This window comes from Hibiscus syriacus, unplaced genomic scaffold (assembly GCF_006381635.1).
Source record: "Hibiscus syriacus cultivar Baekdansim isolate YM2019G1 unplaced genomic scaffold, ASM638163v2 tig00009942_pilon, whole genome shotgun sequence".
NCBI lineage: Eukaryota > Viridiplantae > Streptophyta > Magnoliopsida > Malvales > Malvaceae > Hibiscus > Hibiscus syriacus.
This window is the reverse complement of record NW_024062205.1, coordinates 814,862-833,802: the sequence shown is the minus strand read 5'-3', so window position 1 is coordinate 833,802 and position 18,941 is coordinate 814,862. Positions and strand designations below refer to the sequence as shown.

The 18,941-nt window shown below is 33.4% G+C and overlaps 1 protein-coding gene across 1 annotated transcript; it reads left to right on the top strand.

Annotated features, from left to right (window-relative positions):
- Window positions 1–11,248: 11,248 nt before the first annotated feature.
- On the top strand, window positions 11,249–14,461 carry LOC120203443 (beta-galactosidase 13-like). The gene is made up of 9 exons (XM_039203737.1): window positions 11,249–11,688; window positions 11,765–11,831; window positions 11,921–12,157; window positions 12,233–12,327; window positions 12,397–12,587; window positions 12,670–12,788; window positions 12,865–13,032; window positions 13,116–13,867; window positions 13,943–14,461. The coding sequence occupies exons 1-9, from the start codon at window positions 11,264–11,266 to the stop codon at window positions 14,409–14,411; spliced, it is 2,523 nt and encodes an 840-aa protein (XP_039059668.1). The 5' UTR covers window positions 11,249–11,263; the 3' UTR covers window positions 14,412–14,461.
- Window positions 14,462–18,941: the final 4,480 nt, after the last annotated feature.

Sequence of the window (18,941 nt, the reverse complement as noted above, 5' to 3'; positions counted from 1 at the left end):
AATACGGATCGAATGACTAATATAAGAGATTGAGGGATTGTTATAATTAAATAACAAGTTTGTGATTAGTGATAAAGAAATCAGCCATGGATTTGTAACTTATATTTTATATCATCAAAGGTTAAATGTTAAAGGTACTTGACTGGGAAATTATGAGAATACTCCGGTATGGTAAAATTACGAAAATACCCTTATGTTGTAGGATGACAAGAATTGTACCTGGAATTTGGTTAATAACTCTGAAAAGACATATTGATCCGATATAATTACAGATGCGCATAAGAAATGATAGTTTTGTTTAGAAAATTTGAATAACTGGTTTTTAATGCCAACAAGGGTTTGCGCAAGATGCTATAAGTTTGTTAAGGAATAATTTCAAGATCAAAGAATGTTCGGGAAAGCAATTGACCATAGGATCTTTAAATTAAAATTATTTTCGTTAAGAGCTAATATAAAAATTATCTGATTAGGAAATTATGAAAATGCCCCTGAGAGGTAAAATAGTCTGAGTTGACCCTGAATGAGAAAGTACTTTGATGATTTGTATTTAACTTGATTAAGTACGAATTTTATTGTTAAGATCCTGAGTTAGTGCAAAAAATTCTTAATATTTCGTTGGTAAAAATCTGAGAAGACATTTGACCTGAAAATATCTGATTTACGAGTAAATACCTGAAGAACAATTTATCGGGGTGCTCTTTTATCAGAATTGTTCAAAGAGACTGAAATAGATGATAAATTAGAATTAAACAATAAGATAGGATGGAAGAAAACGATTGAAATACATTAGATCTGTAGAATTACTAGATTACCCTTGTAATGGAAATGAACCAAGAATATCACCAAGCTCGTGAATTATTGGATATCTTCGAGCTCTGAAATGAATGGAATAAAACTGAGCACCAGAATTACCAAAATACCCTTATGGCCTAGAATAAGTAAATGTTTTGGATTAATTAAGGAATCCAAGTAAATATGGGTATTGTATTACCCTTAAAAGTTATGGATCACAAATTAAGTGAGTTGATCAACCTTAATGATATGTCAGTACCTGATCTGCACGGATATTACTTGAATGAGTGTTCATCTATTCAAGTTTGGCTCGATGATAATTTTTGGAAGTATCCAGCTCTGCTCAACTCTAGATCGCGTTAAGCACTAAGAATTGAATATTTGTTTGACAAATCAACCACGAACACCGAACTGAACATAAGTACAATATGTATCCGGAATTTTGAGACGTCCAAATTAATCTATAAAACTCTGAAGTAACTGGAATGGATTTGACTACCAAGTGAAATAAGTAACCTCAATGAATAAGAATTTAATAAGTGATTTGGATGAGTCTGGAAACATTAATGAACATACACGATGTACTGTTCTTCTGGGTCATGAAACAAATCAAGCACGTCAACATTTCATGATATTATGGAAGCGTGAAAATAAAATAAAGACATTGAAAGATCTATTCAGCGATGATTCCGAATATGATCTCTGGACAAGAATTTTTGGTATTAAAGAATAAATACCCTGGAAGGGTAATGGATTGACCAGTCGATAAGTATCAGTTATGGGAGTTGTTCAGCTCGAGTTGTTCGATATTCCGATAGATCGACACAAACCGTAAATGTTCTGAATCTTCGTTTCTTCCTTATCAGCTCAAGTTATATTCTGAATAACTGATGATTTCGTTAGTTATTGAACTATTCCTCTAGTGATTATAAATTCTGACATTCTATCGGTAAACTGAAGATCCTTGTTTCTCTGCACAATAAGATTATCCAGTATCTCTGAAGAATATTTGATAAATATTCTGATCCTATAGTGTGTTCCACATGTACTACATGATAGTTTTATATGTTTCAAATGAGTTTAACGAAAGTATTGATTTATTGGTTTATGAACCATAGCAACATGGTATGTGATCTCCGATTACGGTTTTCATCGAAAAGTATGAATTGTACATGATTTATGAAATAATGGAATTTACTGGTTTATGAATTATGGTTACCTGAAATATGTTATATGGTTTCTTGTTTTCACTGGAAAATATGAATTGTTCCTGATATATGGAATCATAGAATTTAGTAGGTGTGCAAGTGGGTGTAAGGTTCTGTGGAACCTACACATTATAGAGTGTTGGTTGGAAGGAATAATATGATTTTTGATAAACGTTTTATGGGAGGGTGTTGTTGGAGGAAGTTATCGTTACTACAGGCTCCTCTACTTTGTGCTCAGGGTAAGTCCTTACTTGGTGTGTAGGTAGGTGTATGGTTCTGGGGAACATACACATTATGGAGAGTTTGGCTGGAGGGATAAATATGGGTTTTGAATAAAAATATGTTTTTAAACTACTACTGTTTAAAAGAAAAGATTTGTATTTCTTCACTGGTTTTACGGGAACACACTAGATAACCTATTCTAATCTCCTGAACCTATACATCCGAAATATTTCCCTGAACTAAACGCTTGCTATCTGTTACTACCTGAAATATCCATATGATCTCTGCTCAATATAAAGATCTGTAAATGTCTGAACTGATAAGGAAATATATGTTTATATGTATCTTCACGTTCTTCAACATCATCTGGTAGTTCTGTATTACTGAGTTTTTCGAAGCTCACTCTGTTACTCACCTTTTCAGGTTAAAAGAATTGTACCAGTACGGTTATCGACTTCAGTAAAGGAATCCCTCCGGTGTTGGTTGCAGAGTATGGTACATGTGATTAGGGGGTATGTAATTGTATTTTGATTTATATACAAGTTTGAAAATCTGTTTTATTTTTGCATATTGATAAATCATTTTATAAGTTACATGTTTTGATAAAAAGTTTTAAATTTTCTGGTATTTTTATAGTGGGTCACTCCGGTGGCCCTAATGTGACACTCCAGATCGGATCGGGTTACCGCATTGGTCTGAGGGGGTTACATTTAGTGGTATCAGAGCTATGACTTGAGTTAAAAAATTTCAAGATAGACCGGTCGGTCGAATTTCAAAAAGATGTCTGATCAGTACATACCCCTAGACTACATTCGTACTTCTCTGAGCCGGAACTCCAAGGTTGAGTCCCTATCTGTAATGAGCAAACCTAAGTTTTCATCTGTTAGGACTCTATTATTTTATAAAGGAATACCAGTAACGTCTGTCTAAATTCTGTAGAGTATCACACGAGCCATGTGAGATATTATAAGTTTGTTAAGGAATAATTTCAAGATCAAAGAATGTTCGGGAAAGCAATTGACCATAGGATCTTTAAATTAAAATTATTTTCGTTAAGAGCTAATATCAAAATTATCTGATTAGGAAATTATGAAAATGCCTCTGAGAGGTAAAATAGTCCGAGTTGACCCTGAATGAGAAAGTACTTTGATGATTTGTATTTAACTTGATTAAGTACGAATTTTATTGTTAAGATCCTGAGTTAGTGCAAAAAATTCTTAATATTTCGTTGGTAAAAATCTGAGAAGACATTTGACCTGAAAATATCTGATTTACGAGTAAATACCTGAAGAACAATTTATCGGGGTGCTCTTTTATCAGAATTGTTCAAAGAGACTGAAATAGATGATAAATTAGAATTAAACAATAAGATAGGATGGAAGAAAATGATTGAAATACATTAGATCTGTAGAATTACTAGATTACCCTTGTAAAGGAAATGACCCAAGAATATCACCAAGCTCATGAATTATTGGATATCTTCGAGCTCTGAAATGAATGGAATAAAACTGAGCACCAGAATTACCAAAATACCCTTATGGCCTAGACTAAGTAAATGTTTTGGATTAATTAAGGAATCCAAGTAAATATGGGTATTGTATTACCCTTAAAAGTTATGGATCACAAATTAAGTGAGTTGATCAACCTTAATGATATGTCAGTACCTGATCTGCACGAATATTACTTGAATGAGTGTTCATCTATTCAATTTTGGCTCGATGATAATTTTTGGAAGTATCCAGCTCAACTCAACTCTAGATCGCGTTAAGCACTGAGAATTGGATATTTGTTCGACAAATCAACCACGAAGACCAAACTAAACAGAAGTACAATATGTATACGAAATTTAGAGACGTCCAAATTAATCTGGAAAACTCTGAAGTAACTGGAATGGATTTGACTACCAAGTGAGATAAGTAACCTCAATGACTAAGAATTTAATAAGTGATTTGGATGAGTCTGGAAACATTAATGAACATACACGATGTACTGTTCTTATGGGTCATGAACTACAAATCAAGCACGTCAGCATTTCATGATATTATGGAAGCGTGAAAATAGAATAAAGATATTGAAAGATCTATTCAGCGATGATTCCGAAGATGATCTCTGGACAATAATTTTCGGTATTAAAGAATAAATACCCTGGAAGGGTAATGGATTGACCAGTCGATAAGTATCAGTTATGGGAGTTGTTCAGCTCGAGTTGTTCGATATTCCGATAGATCGACACAAACCGTAAATGTTCTGAATCTTCGTTTCTCCCTTATCAGCTCAAGTTATATTCTGAATAAATGATGATTTCGTTAGTTATTTAACTATTCCTCTAGTGATTCTAAATTCCAACATTCTATCGGTAAACTGAAGATCCTTGTTTCTCTGCACAATAAGATTATCCAGTATCTCTGAATAATATTTGATAAATATTCTGATCCTCTAGTGTGTTCCACATGTACTACATGACAATTTTATATGTTTCAAATGAGTTTAACGAAAGTATTGATTTATTGGTTTATGAACCATGGCAACATGGTATGTGATCTCCGATTACGGTTTTCATCGAAAATTATGAATTGTACATGATTTATGAAATAATGGAATTTACTGGTTTATGAATTATGGTTACCTGAAATATGTTATCTGGTTTCATGTTTTCACTGGAAAATATGAATTGTTCCTGATTTATGGAATCATGGAATTTAGTAGGTGTGTAAGTGGGTGTAAGGTTCTGTGGAACATACACATTATGGAATGTTGGTTGGAGGGAATAATATGATTTTTGATAAACATTTTATGAGAGGGTGTTGTTGGAGGAAGTTATCGTTACTGCAGGCTCCTCTGCTTTGTGCTCAGGGTAAGTCCTTACTTGGTGTGTAGGTGGGTGTATGGTTCTGGGGAACCTACACATTATGGAGAGTTTGGTTGGAGGGATTAATATGGTTTTTGAATAAAAATATGTTTTTAAACTACTACTGTTTAAAAAGAAAAGATTTGTATTTCTTCACTGGTTTTACGGGAACATACTAGATAACCTATTCTGATCTCCTGAACCTAGACATACGAAATATTTCCATGAACTAAATGCTTGCTATCTGTTACTACCTGAAATATCCATATGATCTCTGCTCAATATAAAGATCTGTAAATGTCTGAACTGGTAAGGAAATATATGCTTATATGTATTTGCACGTTCTTCAACATCATATGGTAGTTCTGTATTACTGAGCTTTTCGAAGCTCACTCTGTTACTCACCTTTTCAGGTTAAAAGAATTGTACCAGTACGGTTATCGACTTCAGTAAAAGAATCCCTCCGGCGTTGGTTGCAGAGTATGATACATGTGATTAGGGGGCATGTAATTGTATTTTGATTTATATAAGTATTTGAAAATCTGTTTTATTTATGCATACTGATAAATCATTTTATAAGTTATATGTTTTGATAAAAAGTTTTAAATTTTCCGCTATTTTTACAGTGGGTCGCTCCGGTAGCCCTAATGTGACACTCCAGATCGGATCGGGTTACTGCATCGGTATGAGGGGGTTACAACAACTTTATATCACATGAATACTCAAGACTATTTTGTAACTTTTAATAGTCAATGGACTGAACAAAAAAAATTCATTTAGTCAATTGATTATTTTATAATATTTAATAGATTGGGGACTGAACAAAGCAATGCTCTATAGCCGAAGATTATTTATTTACTTTACCCTTAGTTTAATATCCAAATTCATTTTGTTTAGTCTAATTAGGTATTGGGACTTATAAAATTGATATTTAAAACATTATCTTCCTCCACTAATAAGTTATTCAAGTTTTGTCACTTTTTCCATCAATCTCTTTATTCCAAATAAAATTTGTAATTTACCTTTTATTTTATTTTTTCTGACCTGTTATAGCATCTGTGGCTTTTAACGATTAAAAAATTATTTCTCTAAGACACGTCATAACGACGTGAGAAGTTTAACGACAAAGTGACAAAAAACTCAATCTATAAAGTTGAGTGAGCAAATTAAAATTTTTGGAAGTACAATGAGTAAAATAAGAATCGTATGAAAGCTCAGTTACCAAATTTTTAATTTACCCTTATAATAATTCCCGAAACTTTCCTAGCTTAACTGTCGTAACCGGTTTTCGCCCGGGCACGAATGTTTCTTAGCGGAAAAGCGAATGAATAAATAAATGGTTTTTAATGAAATGTTTTGGAGTCGCCATCGAACCTTTTGGGTTAGGTAGGTCGAATACCTAAAAATCACCTTTTAAAAGAGTTTTTAAGAAAACGTCATTTAAAAGATAAACCAGTCTCGTATAACCAGAAATTCATTCATTTTGGTAATAAAAAGGGATTCGTGGTCGATTACGTTTGGGGAAGGATTAGCACCCCCACAACGCCCAAAATTGGTACCCGTTGATTATAAATTGTCTCTATTATTGGAAAAGAATTCGAATATAAATTTAATTTACGATCCTGTTATTTTAAATTCAATCAGATAATTATAAGGAAAAATATATTAAAATATTTTTTTTATAGAAATAATATATATATATATATATATATATATATATATATATATACTTAGGGTTTGTTTTATAAATAATGTATTTATTTATTTAAAAATATCAGAAAATGACATCTAGTTACTTTAAGACAACCCTTTTATTTGATATAAAAAAATAAATAAATATGAATGAGAATATGATATTTTTTCCTAAAAATCAATTTAAATAAAAATAAAGTAAATATATATATATATATATATATATATATATATATATTTTAAACAGGGCCGATCCAATTAGTTTTAATGCCCTGGGCGAGATAACAATTTTATGCCCCTATACTTGTATCGTATAATAGACAAAACATAAATAATTCTTTTAAAACAAAATTATAATAGAAATTATAGTCAAACAATATCAATACTAATACAAACCAAAACCTACAAGGATACAAATATCACCTAAAACGATGTTTTCGTGTATTTTTTGAAGCAAAAACATCTATTATTTTACGATAGGGGGACCTGGAACATTGTCTAGAGAAAATGGATATGATCTCTTCATGCCAACCACCTACAAGTTGTAACCAAATTTACATAAGTCCGCTCATGCATATACTTTTTAAATGTGGTAGTTGGCAAATTCAAAGTTCGAATCTTAACATAAGTCAGTCTCTACCGGAAAAGTTTAACGAGGTAGTCGAAGAATAGGAAAATAGATTCCAGATGCTAAATACAAATCCCGGGCCGATTCGATACTACACTTCGAGGATGGGTTTATCATAGGATTAGTTCATGCCAACCACCAAATTCACACACTATAGAGAAAGAATAAGCATTCCTAAGTGAACTCGAAACTCAAATGGTTAATGCAGTCATCTTCAAAAACTGACATCTAATAAATTCAAAGTTCGAATCCAAGCATAAATCCTTCCCCTATTAGATAAGTTTAACCGAGTAATCTAAGAATAAGAGATGCTAAATGCGAATCTTGGGCCTATTTGATTCCACATTCGGATTCATTTGGCATAAAATTCAGAATATAAACATCAAGAATTTCACAACTAACAACATAGTAGTAAATGGAAAGAATTGAAGGGAAATTGTGCACAGGTAATAAGTTTTCGACAAGTTTTCGGTAGAAAAAACCTAGACCAAAGGTAAATATGGTTCTGTAGTGTTTAATGTTAGATTTATGATTTAAAAAGATAACTACTTTGTTTAATCAAGTTCTTGAAGCAAGATCAGTCGTTGGAATCTAAAGATCAAAGTGCAAGTCAAAGTGCCAGTCGAGAACAAGGTACTGATTTTATATCAAACACATGTTACACATCTTTAATCATAACAAATAGAAATAGATTAATCAACAACTAAATCATGATTTAGGAATACATAACAAGAACTAAAAATCTTGAATGCACTAAGCTTAATGTAGGAACGATTATCCAACAAGTACATTGATTGGGTAATCTTATGAAAAAGAATGAGAAGGATATGATTTTTAGTTCGTTTTCATTGAAAGCTTGAAGCTGAAACACTAAAAGAATAAGATTTTCTTACGTTATATAGCCATATATATCAGATGTGATCAAAGAGTTCTTCACCATTAACAACTCCCCAATGCACACCTTCTAAGTTAAGAACCAAATGAGAAAACTACCCTGGTTGACAATGGAGTAGGAAACTACCGATGAAAGTGAAATACAACTTGGTACTCAAATATGTACATAATTAATGAAGAAAAATGGTAAATCATTCAATTCCCAATCTGCTCAACCAGAGACTTCTTCAACTGGTTTAGGCGAGTAAAACCATGTAACATAGAAAAGCCCTAGAAAACTGCCCCCAACATGCTGCCCTAGGCCGTCGCCCATGTGGCACATGTATTGGGCCGACCCTGATTTTAAACATGACTAATAATTACCAATATATTCCCATCTTGAATACATTACTACATGTGCGTGACTAATAATAAAATATAAAATAAAATATATTCCAATAAAGTAAATATATATATTTTAAACAAAATCATCTTTGAATACATTACTACATGCGTGACTAATAATTTAAAAAGTCAAAAGTAGTTGAATAGCTTTAATAACATACTATTCCCAAGTTGATTTTATTATCAATATATTTATATAATATAATTTTTATCACCTAACATATGTAATCAATAAACAAAACATTTAATATAGGTATTAATAGTAATTTAATCATAATTAATTATAAAGAATTAAAATAAAAATTATTAAAATTATAGGGGATAAAAATTAAAATACTAAATTAAAAATATTGAAAAATAAAGGAGAACTAATAAAATATAAAATAAAATAAAATAGTGACCAAAATTAAAATTATAGGATTGAATTAAAAAGTAATAAAACTTATAGTAAAAATAAAAATTACTGACATATCAGTGATTAAAATGTAAAATATTAAAATTAAAGGTTCTAATTCTAAATATTATAAAATATAGATATTATTAGAATAATTTAACTTTAATTAATTATTCAGGATTAAAATAAAATATATTAAAATTTAAGGGACTAAATATAATATTTTATCCTATATATATATATATATATATATATATAAATATTAATTAATGACCAAAATAAAGTATATTAAAATATAAAGACAAAATTAAAAAGGCTTAGAAATTCAATTAGGTGACTAAATTAAAAATTTTACAAAACTTTAAGGACTACAGACATAGTTTTCCCATTAGTAAATTACGAAGACAACCATCACCCAAAACGGCGTCGTTTTGGTGAGGGTATAAATACCCAAAAATCGGCCTTAATGGCCTATTCTTCTTCATTTTTCCATTTCTGTCTATCTCTCGCCCCTCTCTAGGATTCCCTCACCGGAGGGAATCCGACCACCGGTCGACCGTCATGCACTGACGATGATAGCCATCGCCGGCCACCGTTGATGATAGCCACTGCCGGCCACCGTTGACGATAGACACCGCCGACCACCGTTGATGATAGCCACCGCCGGCCACCGTTGGAGTTATAGAAAAAAACCCAAATCATAGATCTAAAAATACTAAAGCCTATTTCGAACTCCTTTCTTTCTAAAACCTACTGGACCGATGTAGATCTGAGTTTAAACCTTCGAAAACCCGATAACTTTTGATTTTCTCTCTCTCTAAGAGAGAGAAACTGAATTCTCTATTGCCTCTCTCTAGGATTCCCTCACCGGAGGGAATCCGACCACCGGCCGGTCGTCATGCATCGACGGCGATAGCCATCGCTGGCCACCGTAAACGGTGGCCAGAGTTAGAGAAAAAAAAACCCAAATCGTAGATCTAAAAATACTAAAGCCTATTCCGAACTCCTTTCTTTCTAAAACCTACTAGACCGACGTAGATATGAGTTTATACCTTCGAAAACCGACGACTTCTGATTTTCTCGATAAGCTTTTCCTTTTTATTTCTTTCAATTTGTTGTTGGCTATGTATGGTTACTTTCTTCCTGTTCTTGCTCTCTGTTCCTCCTCTTTTTCTCTGCAGGGGATGGCCTTTTTATAGGCCTCATCGACGTTGCTCTCAAACCATTCACAAAGGTAACCCTCGGTGAGTCACCAAAGCTATTGTGGTGACTCACCATAGGGCAACGACATTTGCGGCTGACCTAGCATCTTCTAGAGCCTTCGGAGTCGTGGCAGCATCTGGATGGGGAGACATAGCGGCGGAGTGGTTGAAGTAGAGCCGATGGAGCAGTTGGAGTGGTTGAAGGTGGCGCCAAAATCACCATAAGGTTCACCAACCCTAGGGTTTCTGCTGGAAGAAATCCGGACCATTGGATCGTGCCAGATCCAACCGTGCCAGTTGGAGAAGATGCTGAAAACCCTAGATGGGTGTTGGGTTGTCTGGGCATGGACTGGGTTGGGCTTCTCGGATCTGGGCCTGGACCTGGGTCGAGTATTTTGTAATTTGGGCTCCAGGTTATTGTATTCTGGCGTATAATAATAATATTATTATTTATAATAATAATAATATTTATAATTATTATTATTATAATAATAAATTAATAAAAACGGGACAAATTTAATGTCTAAAAAATATGTCAGTTTGTGCATATGTTAATCAAAGTAACAAGTAGAAGAGTAGCCTCCCTAAACCCCAAGAATCCAAGTTAATAAGATGTTGTCAACAGGGTTTATGGTTCTACAACTAATTGACATTATATTTCTGGGATTAGGAAATATTGTAATGGATTCTGGAGAAAAAAATAATAAATTTAGACATAGCTAATTTAATTCGATTACTGATATAAATAGAAAAGCAATGCGCATTCAATTCATTTGACTCTGCCAAAAATTCCAAAAAGTAGCAGAATTTTTCTTGAGAAAAAGTCGCAAAACCAGTAGTGTTCAAAGGCTAAAAACTCAATATAAATGACGGACATTATGTTCGTTGTTAGATGAGCTCCTCTTTCCATGCCAAAGAGGCTCCTAATAAAAAGCTAGGCAGGCTCCTTGCATTATCCCACCCCTTTCCCTACACCCCCTTCAACTGGCATAAACCACCATGGTGAAGCCCGGACATTTACTGTCGACGACGTTCTTTCTGTCGATACTGCTGGTCGCTTATTGCGCCACGGATGCCGGAAACGCCGAGGCAGAGGAAGAAGAGGAAAACAAGGCCGAGGGTCCGGTGACGTACGACGCAAGGTCCATTATCGTCAATGGTAAAAGAGTGCTTCTATTTTCGGGTGCTATTCATTACCCCCGGAGCACCCCGGAAATGTGGCCGGATCTGATTCTGAAGGCTAAGCGTGGAGGCATCAACACAATCGAGACGTACATATTCTGGAACGGACACGAACCGGTTCAGGGTCAGTTCAACTTTGAGGGACAGTATGACTTGGTGAAGTTCATCAAGTTGATTCATCAGCATAATATGTATGCAGTCCTTAGGTTGGGACCCTTCGTCCAGGCTGAATGGAACAACGGGTAATGATAAATTTTTCACAAATTTGTAATCTTTTACCATATTCTTACCGAAATGAATCTTGTTTTCTCAAATCAGAGGAATACCATATTGGCTAAGAGAGGTCCCGAACATTATATTCCGATCCGACAACGAACCATACAAGGTAATAATCCTGTTTGTCGTTTAAATTTAGACTACAGGGTGATGAACCGTACAAGATTTCGTATCTGACAAGAATTTGTACTTGTGCAGGAACACATGCAAAAGTTCATCACACTGATTGTGAAGAAGATGAAGGAGGAGAAGTTGTTTGCTCCGCAAGGAGGGCCTATTGTTTTAACACAGGTTGAGAACGAATACAACACTATTCAGCTAGCATACAGAGAAAAGGGCGAAAGCTACATTAAGTGGGCTGCAAAAATGGCACTCGGCTTGGATGTTGACGTCCCGTGGATCATGTGCAAGCAGATGGATGCCCCAGATCCCATTGTAAGTTATATGTATGTATGTAATTGACAAAAAATGGAAAACAAAATAGTAATATGTAAACAATTGGTTTTGCAGATCAATACATGCAATGGAAGGCACTGTGGAGATACTTTCCCTGGTCCGAATAAGCCAAACAAGCCCGCACTGTGGACCGAGAACTGGACTGCACAGTATGTAGTGTAATTTAAACAAATATGTTGGTTTAGATTGGCTAATGCCGCGGTTGTCTCTTGATTCAGGTTCCGAGTATTCGGGGATCCACCATCCCAAAGATCAGCTGAAGATTTGGCATACTCAGTCGCTCGCTTCTTCTCTAGAAATGGAAGCATGGTTAACTATTATATGTACTATGGTGGCACAAACTATGGCAGAACAAGCTCTTCGTTTACATCAACTCGCTACTATGACGAAGCCCCTCTCGATGAATATGGTAGGATTAAGAATATATGTATATGGATAATCAATTGATTGAAGTCATATCTACAGCTAACTCTCACATCTTCTTGCTGTAGGTCTTTTCAGGGAACCAAAGTGGGGTCATCTCAAGGATGTTCACAAGGCCCTGAATTTGTGCAAGAAGGCTCTGCTTTGGGGGGTTCCTACTGTTGATAAGTTGGGTGCACAACTGGAGGTAAGCACGCGTTTTTGTAGATTAATTGAATCGATTTTCGGTAGGGGAAATCGATACGGTTTAATGTGAAATGCAGGCTATAGTGTGGCAGCAACCTGGAGCTCAAGCTTGTGCAGCTTTCTTGGCCAACAACAACACTCAACAGACACAAACAATGAATTTCAAGGGCCAGCAATACCGGTTGCCGCCTCGTTCCATTAGTGTCCTCCCCGATTGCAAGACCGTGGTGTTCAACACTAATCAGGTACACTCAATTCTTCTTCAAATTCCATACATTTTTTTGATTTACTTGCACTGTAAATAACTTATCTCTCTTGCTTAACACAGATTACAACTCAACATAACTCGAGAAACTTCGTGATATCGGAGATTGCGAACAAGAACTTCAACTGGGAGATGTACAGGGAAGTCCCTCCTACTGAAACTGCAATGCAGTCCCCGGGGCCAAAGGAGCATTGGATATTGAGCAAAGATACAACCGACTATGTATGGTTCACGTCTAAACTCGAATTGGAAGAACGTGACTTGCCGTTGAAGAAACAAGTTCTCCCTACTTTACGAGTTGCAAGCGAGGGCCATGGAATCCATGCCTTTGTCAATGGTGAATACATTGGCACGGACCACGGAAGCAAAGTGGAGAAGAACTTTGTTTTCCAGAAACCTGCACCTTTCAAGGAAGGGACTAACCATGTCGCGATCCTGAGTTTCGTGGTCGGGCTTCCCGATAGTGGAGCCTACATGGAACGTCGATATGCCGGTCCACGTTCGATCACCATCCTCGGTCTCAACACCGGTACACTCGACCTAACCGAAAACGGTTGGAGCCATCAGGTCGGAGTTAGCGGAGAAAAGAAGAAAATATATACAGAAGAAGGCTCCAAGTCTGTTACGTGGACCAAGCCGGACCAAGGAGGAGCCATTACATGGTACAAGGGACATTTCGACGCGCCAGAAGGAAACAATCCGGTTGCCATTACAATGACTGGTATGGGGAAAGGTTTTGTGTGGATAAACGGCAACAACATCGGCAGATATTGGATGTCTTATCTCTCTCCTCTAAAACAGCCTACTCAATCCGAGTATGTAAACCCTAAACCTTAAATTCTAAACCCTAAACCGGATACGGTGACGCTAAGATTGTTTTATAATGTCAGGTACCACATCCCACGAGTATTCATAAAGCCAAAGGACAACCTGATTGTCATCTTCGAGGAAGAGCAAGGTAGCCCTAAAGAAGTCTACATATCAACAGCTAACAGGGATTTAACATGCAGTGTCGTGTCCGAACTCCACCCGCCGTCACCGAGGTTGTTCGAGAACAAAGGCGGCGGCATCCGACCACTGGTGAATGACTTGAAACCGAAGGCTGAGCTAAAATGTCCGGACCAGAAGGTGATCTCGTTAGTCGAGTTCGCCAGCTTCGGCGACCCTTTCGGAAGTTGCGCAGCCTTCGTTCAAGGAAACTGCACCGCTCCGGCGACGAAGCAAGTCGTCGAGAAGCTCTGCATGGGGAAACCAACGTGCAAGATCCCGGTGGAGGCTGCGGAATTCGGTAACATGAGCGGTTCATGTCCTCCTAATACACCCAAGATTTTGGCTGTCCAAGTGATTTGCGGTAAATAAAAGGCTAGACAGGGTATAGCGAGAGGGCTTGAATGAATGGAAACGCTTGAATTTTATTTATTTATTTTTACCATTTTTCTTGAGCTAGGATCAGCCAATGTTAGTGTTCTCAATAAACCCGATATTGCAGTATTTAAGCAATTAATTAATTAAGTTTACTAGATCATGTAGAATCGTAGCATCCTGAATAATAAATTTCATCTATGAATTAGTATATCTATTTTAATTTATTAAGTATTTTGTTTTTAATGAATTAATTAAAATAAAAAGTTGCCATGTTCTTAATTCTACAACCATTAATATATGAAAAAATTAAAAATATAATTAATATTTACGTCTACTTCAAATATATTACAGAAGATAATTAAGATATGAATTTACAAAAAAATATTACAATATTATTTAGTTAATATTTTACACACTATTTTACTCACTATGTCTCAATAAAATATTACAATATTTTTAGTTAATGTTTTCGAATTTTGAATATAATTATTTTAATTATATTAATCTTCTAATTAATATATTTAAAAATCATTTTATTTATAAATTTTAAAATATGTTTTTATACATTTTTATCGTTAACATATTTAATACTCCATAATAAAACTTATTTTTTCCTTAGTAAATGACCATTAATAAGTTTTCATCTTTATCATTAAGATTTGAACAGTGACATTCACATTTATGAAAAAGGGTAAACTACACCAATAGTCACTAATGTTTGAGTAAGTTTTTGTTTTTCTCACTAAAGTATCAAATGTTACAAATTGGTTACTAACGTTATTGATTTGTAATAAAATTATCACTCCACCGTCATCCCTATTAAATTGATGATGTGACAATATTAACAAAAAGTTTAATACTTATTTTTACCCCTAAACTACTGTTAAAATATCAAATAGGTCATTGAACAATGATTTTATATCTAATTTACTCCTAAAATTTTTATTTTCTATTATTTTAAACATCCTACCACCTCCACTATATTCCAACCACCCTACTTACAAAATAAAAACCACAGTTCAACAAACTCTATCCATGTAACGCTTGTTCCCAAATTCCTTAAAAGCTACTAACTTTGTCATATGATAATGGTGCATGAATGTATGAGTCTTGGCGAGTTCGCATTTTAGGCCACCATGGCTCCTCTTGCTTGTCACCATGACTCTAAGTGTGGGTGGAGAAGCTTATGAATTAGATAAACAGCACTAAGTTGCCGATTCGTCGCCACAAATGGCTCTATTGTTGCATGAGTTTTCAACCTGTAATAAAATTATTTAAACCATATTCATAAGCCCTCCTCTTATCAAAATTTTGAAGCTAAGCTTAACAACGCATCTTATTTGCTAGAATGAATTAGTAATGGGTTATGAGCTCATGAACACCAGAATCATTTAAAGCAACGTAAGTTTTAGCCAGCAGCCATAAGAACCTTCGATCTAACCAAAAAAAAAATGAAAATTAGAAAATTTTTGGGGGTAAACTAGATACAAAATCATTGTTTAAGGGCTTATTCATTGTTTTAGCAGTAGTTTAAGGGTAAAAATAAATACTAAGAACCACCTTGGGATGTTGCAACTTTGGTACTGCAATATGCTACTGAAATTCAGTAATTAAATCGTTCACTGCTCCATTATTGAACCCAACGTTAATGGTAAAAAAACACCATTTGACCTAATTAAATAAATTTAATTTAATTTAATTTAATGGTACGTGAGAGTGAGACTGTTGAACTTTCTTTGAAAAAAATAATATAATCTTTAAATTTAAAAAAATAATCTAATCCATTGACTAAAAAAATCAACATTGATTGTTACGATGTTAATTTTATAGTTTATGGTACCAATGTAATACTTCACGAAGATGATGTCGTAATTCATGATGGATGGTAATATGCTAGATGAGCTTAATTGATTCTTTTAGAAAGTCCAATAATTTAATTATTATTATTTTTTAAAAATCAAGGGTTTAACTAATTTTAATTATTTTAAATATTTGAATTTTAAATTATTTAAAAATAAAGAATTATTAAATTATTTAAAAAATGATTATTAAAAATTAAAAACAGATTATTAAAGGTTAATAATATATAAAAATTATTAAAACTTTAAACACTTCAATCGAAAAAATCTTTGACTGTCTTCCTTCAATCTAGTCTACTATTATTTATAATATATTTTCAAATAAAAATAAAATAATATTCTTTTAACATTTTGTTTTTTAATATTTTAAATATACGCCAAAATAAATGTAATACCCCAAACTTTGGTTATTGACGAAAATATAAATTTTGAAAGTTTGGTGATCAAAGTACAAAGATTGGAAAACATTAGGGACAAAAATGGTAATTTTCCAAAAGTTTAGGGACTAAAAATATAATTTTCAAAATTTATGTATTTTGGCCCGCAAATGAATAGTTCATCTCCAAGAATGGCGTTCGAAAAATCAAATTCTTGATCCAAAATTTTGTTAAAATCTATAAAGTGTTAAAGTCTGGTAAAAATTCAGTAAATCAGATCGAATAAAACTTTTGAAAATTTTTGAAGGTTATTAAATTAAGATTAAAAATATTATTTACACATGTTAAAATGATGGAAAATAATATAAACCATTGGATTTGAGAATTTATCTCCATATTCATTTTGGATTGTTGGATGAAAAATGATAATATTGAAATTTTGGAAAGATTGCATTGGCAAAGTTGTAAAGGGCAAGAATTTTGGTTCGTCTTTGACTTTATAAAGATGATAAGTGTTATGCGGCATGATATGGATGTAAATATAAGGATTCATTAATGGCAAAATTGTCATTTCTCAATTAAATGATTTTTTAAATTCATTTAAGCTTAATAAATGATACATTAACATGAAATTACTTAGAAATTTCATGAGACAAGCTCATCTTCAAGCCTCCATTTCGCGCTCCCCATGAACTAGGTAAGAAAAATTTTATTTTTCATTTTTGCCCAATTTCCTTTGGATTTTGGATCGAGTTGTGAAATAGAAATTTGTTCTATTTGAAAAACATTATCATTTGGTACCATTATTGCATGCTAATTTTGCTTGATTTCAAAGACCCCAAATTCTAGGGTTTATGTTCATGTTAGGGTTTTAAGAATTGATGATGAATTATGTGGTTGTAGATTCATTTCCAAGTTTAATTGATGATTAAAATCACCTATACATGTGTATATAAGTTTTGACCTAAACCTAAATTTGGGGGAAAGATGTGATTTGATGAAATTAAGTTAGGGGTTTAGTTGTAGAGGTTTTGAAATGTTGAATAGAGGTTGATTTCATACTCGAATCGAATTAAATCAAGTGAAATCACGAAACCCTACACTCTTGATATTCGGCCTGAGCTTTAAGAAGTGAGAAAAATTATAGAAAAATTATGTAAGGGTTGGAAATAAAGTAGAAATGATTCTTCAAGCCTTAGAAAGTTATAGGGACCCTTTTGTAATTTTATAAAAGTTGAGGGGACCTATTTGAAAATTCTGAAAATTTATGGGGTTAATGTGTAATTATTAAATAGTTGTTGTACTATGCTAGAAATTTATGTTAGAGTGTGAAATTGGGTCATTTTGGGAAGTTAAAAAAGTTGAGGATAAAATCATAAATATGGAAAAATTAGGAACTTAAATGAAAGTGTTATGTGAAGTTTGGATAAATTGGATAAAAAGGAGTTGGAATGGTCAACTTGAAGTGATAAAGTCAACATTTATGTTGTGACATGAAAATTGTATCGAAGGAGCATCGAAATGTTGTTAGGAATTTATTTTCAATTGTGGGCCTATGTTAGTGAGATTCTAACATGTGGTTTGAAATGTATATATTTTATAATGATGTTCATTTACATTGTGTGTTTGAAATCAAGATCAAACATTATTAAAACTAATGAGTAGTTTAAGGATGAAATGTGAATCTCTAAGAAATGTCTACAAGATAAGGACACCAAGTGAGTGCATATTTAATTCGTATTTATGCTATCTGTCGCAGCCGTCTTTCGGGTGGGCCTAGTATTGGGCTTCGACTTGAAATAAAAGTGTTAGAACCGACACCAGTCATTTAAAAACAATATTTAGGTTGATCGTATACCATCTTATCTGATCTGCGTTTTACCAAATATATTTCGGATTCGGGAGTTGATTATAGTCAAGGAAGGATTTTCACCCTTGAACTGCCCTTTCGGTACCATTTAATTTGCCAGTTGTCTTAGTTGCGAAAATTAAAATTGAAATTTAAAAATTCAATTCAAAATAATTACCTTTGTTTGATTGAAATTACCTCTAAAAGATAAAAAATGGTTAAATTGAAAAATAAATATTAAATAAATCGAAAAGAGGAAAAAATTGAGAAAATAACAATAAAAAATGTTAAGAAGAAAAAAATAAAAATAAAGAAAAGTGAAGAAAAATGTTCAGTCTTTAAAAAAAATAAAAGAGTGTAAAAAAACAAAGAAAATATATAAAACAATGTTAAAAGAAATAAAAAAAATATTAAAATTAAAAGAAAATAATATGTATAT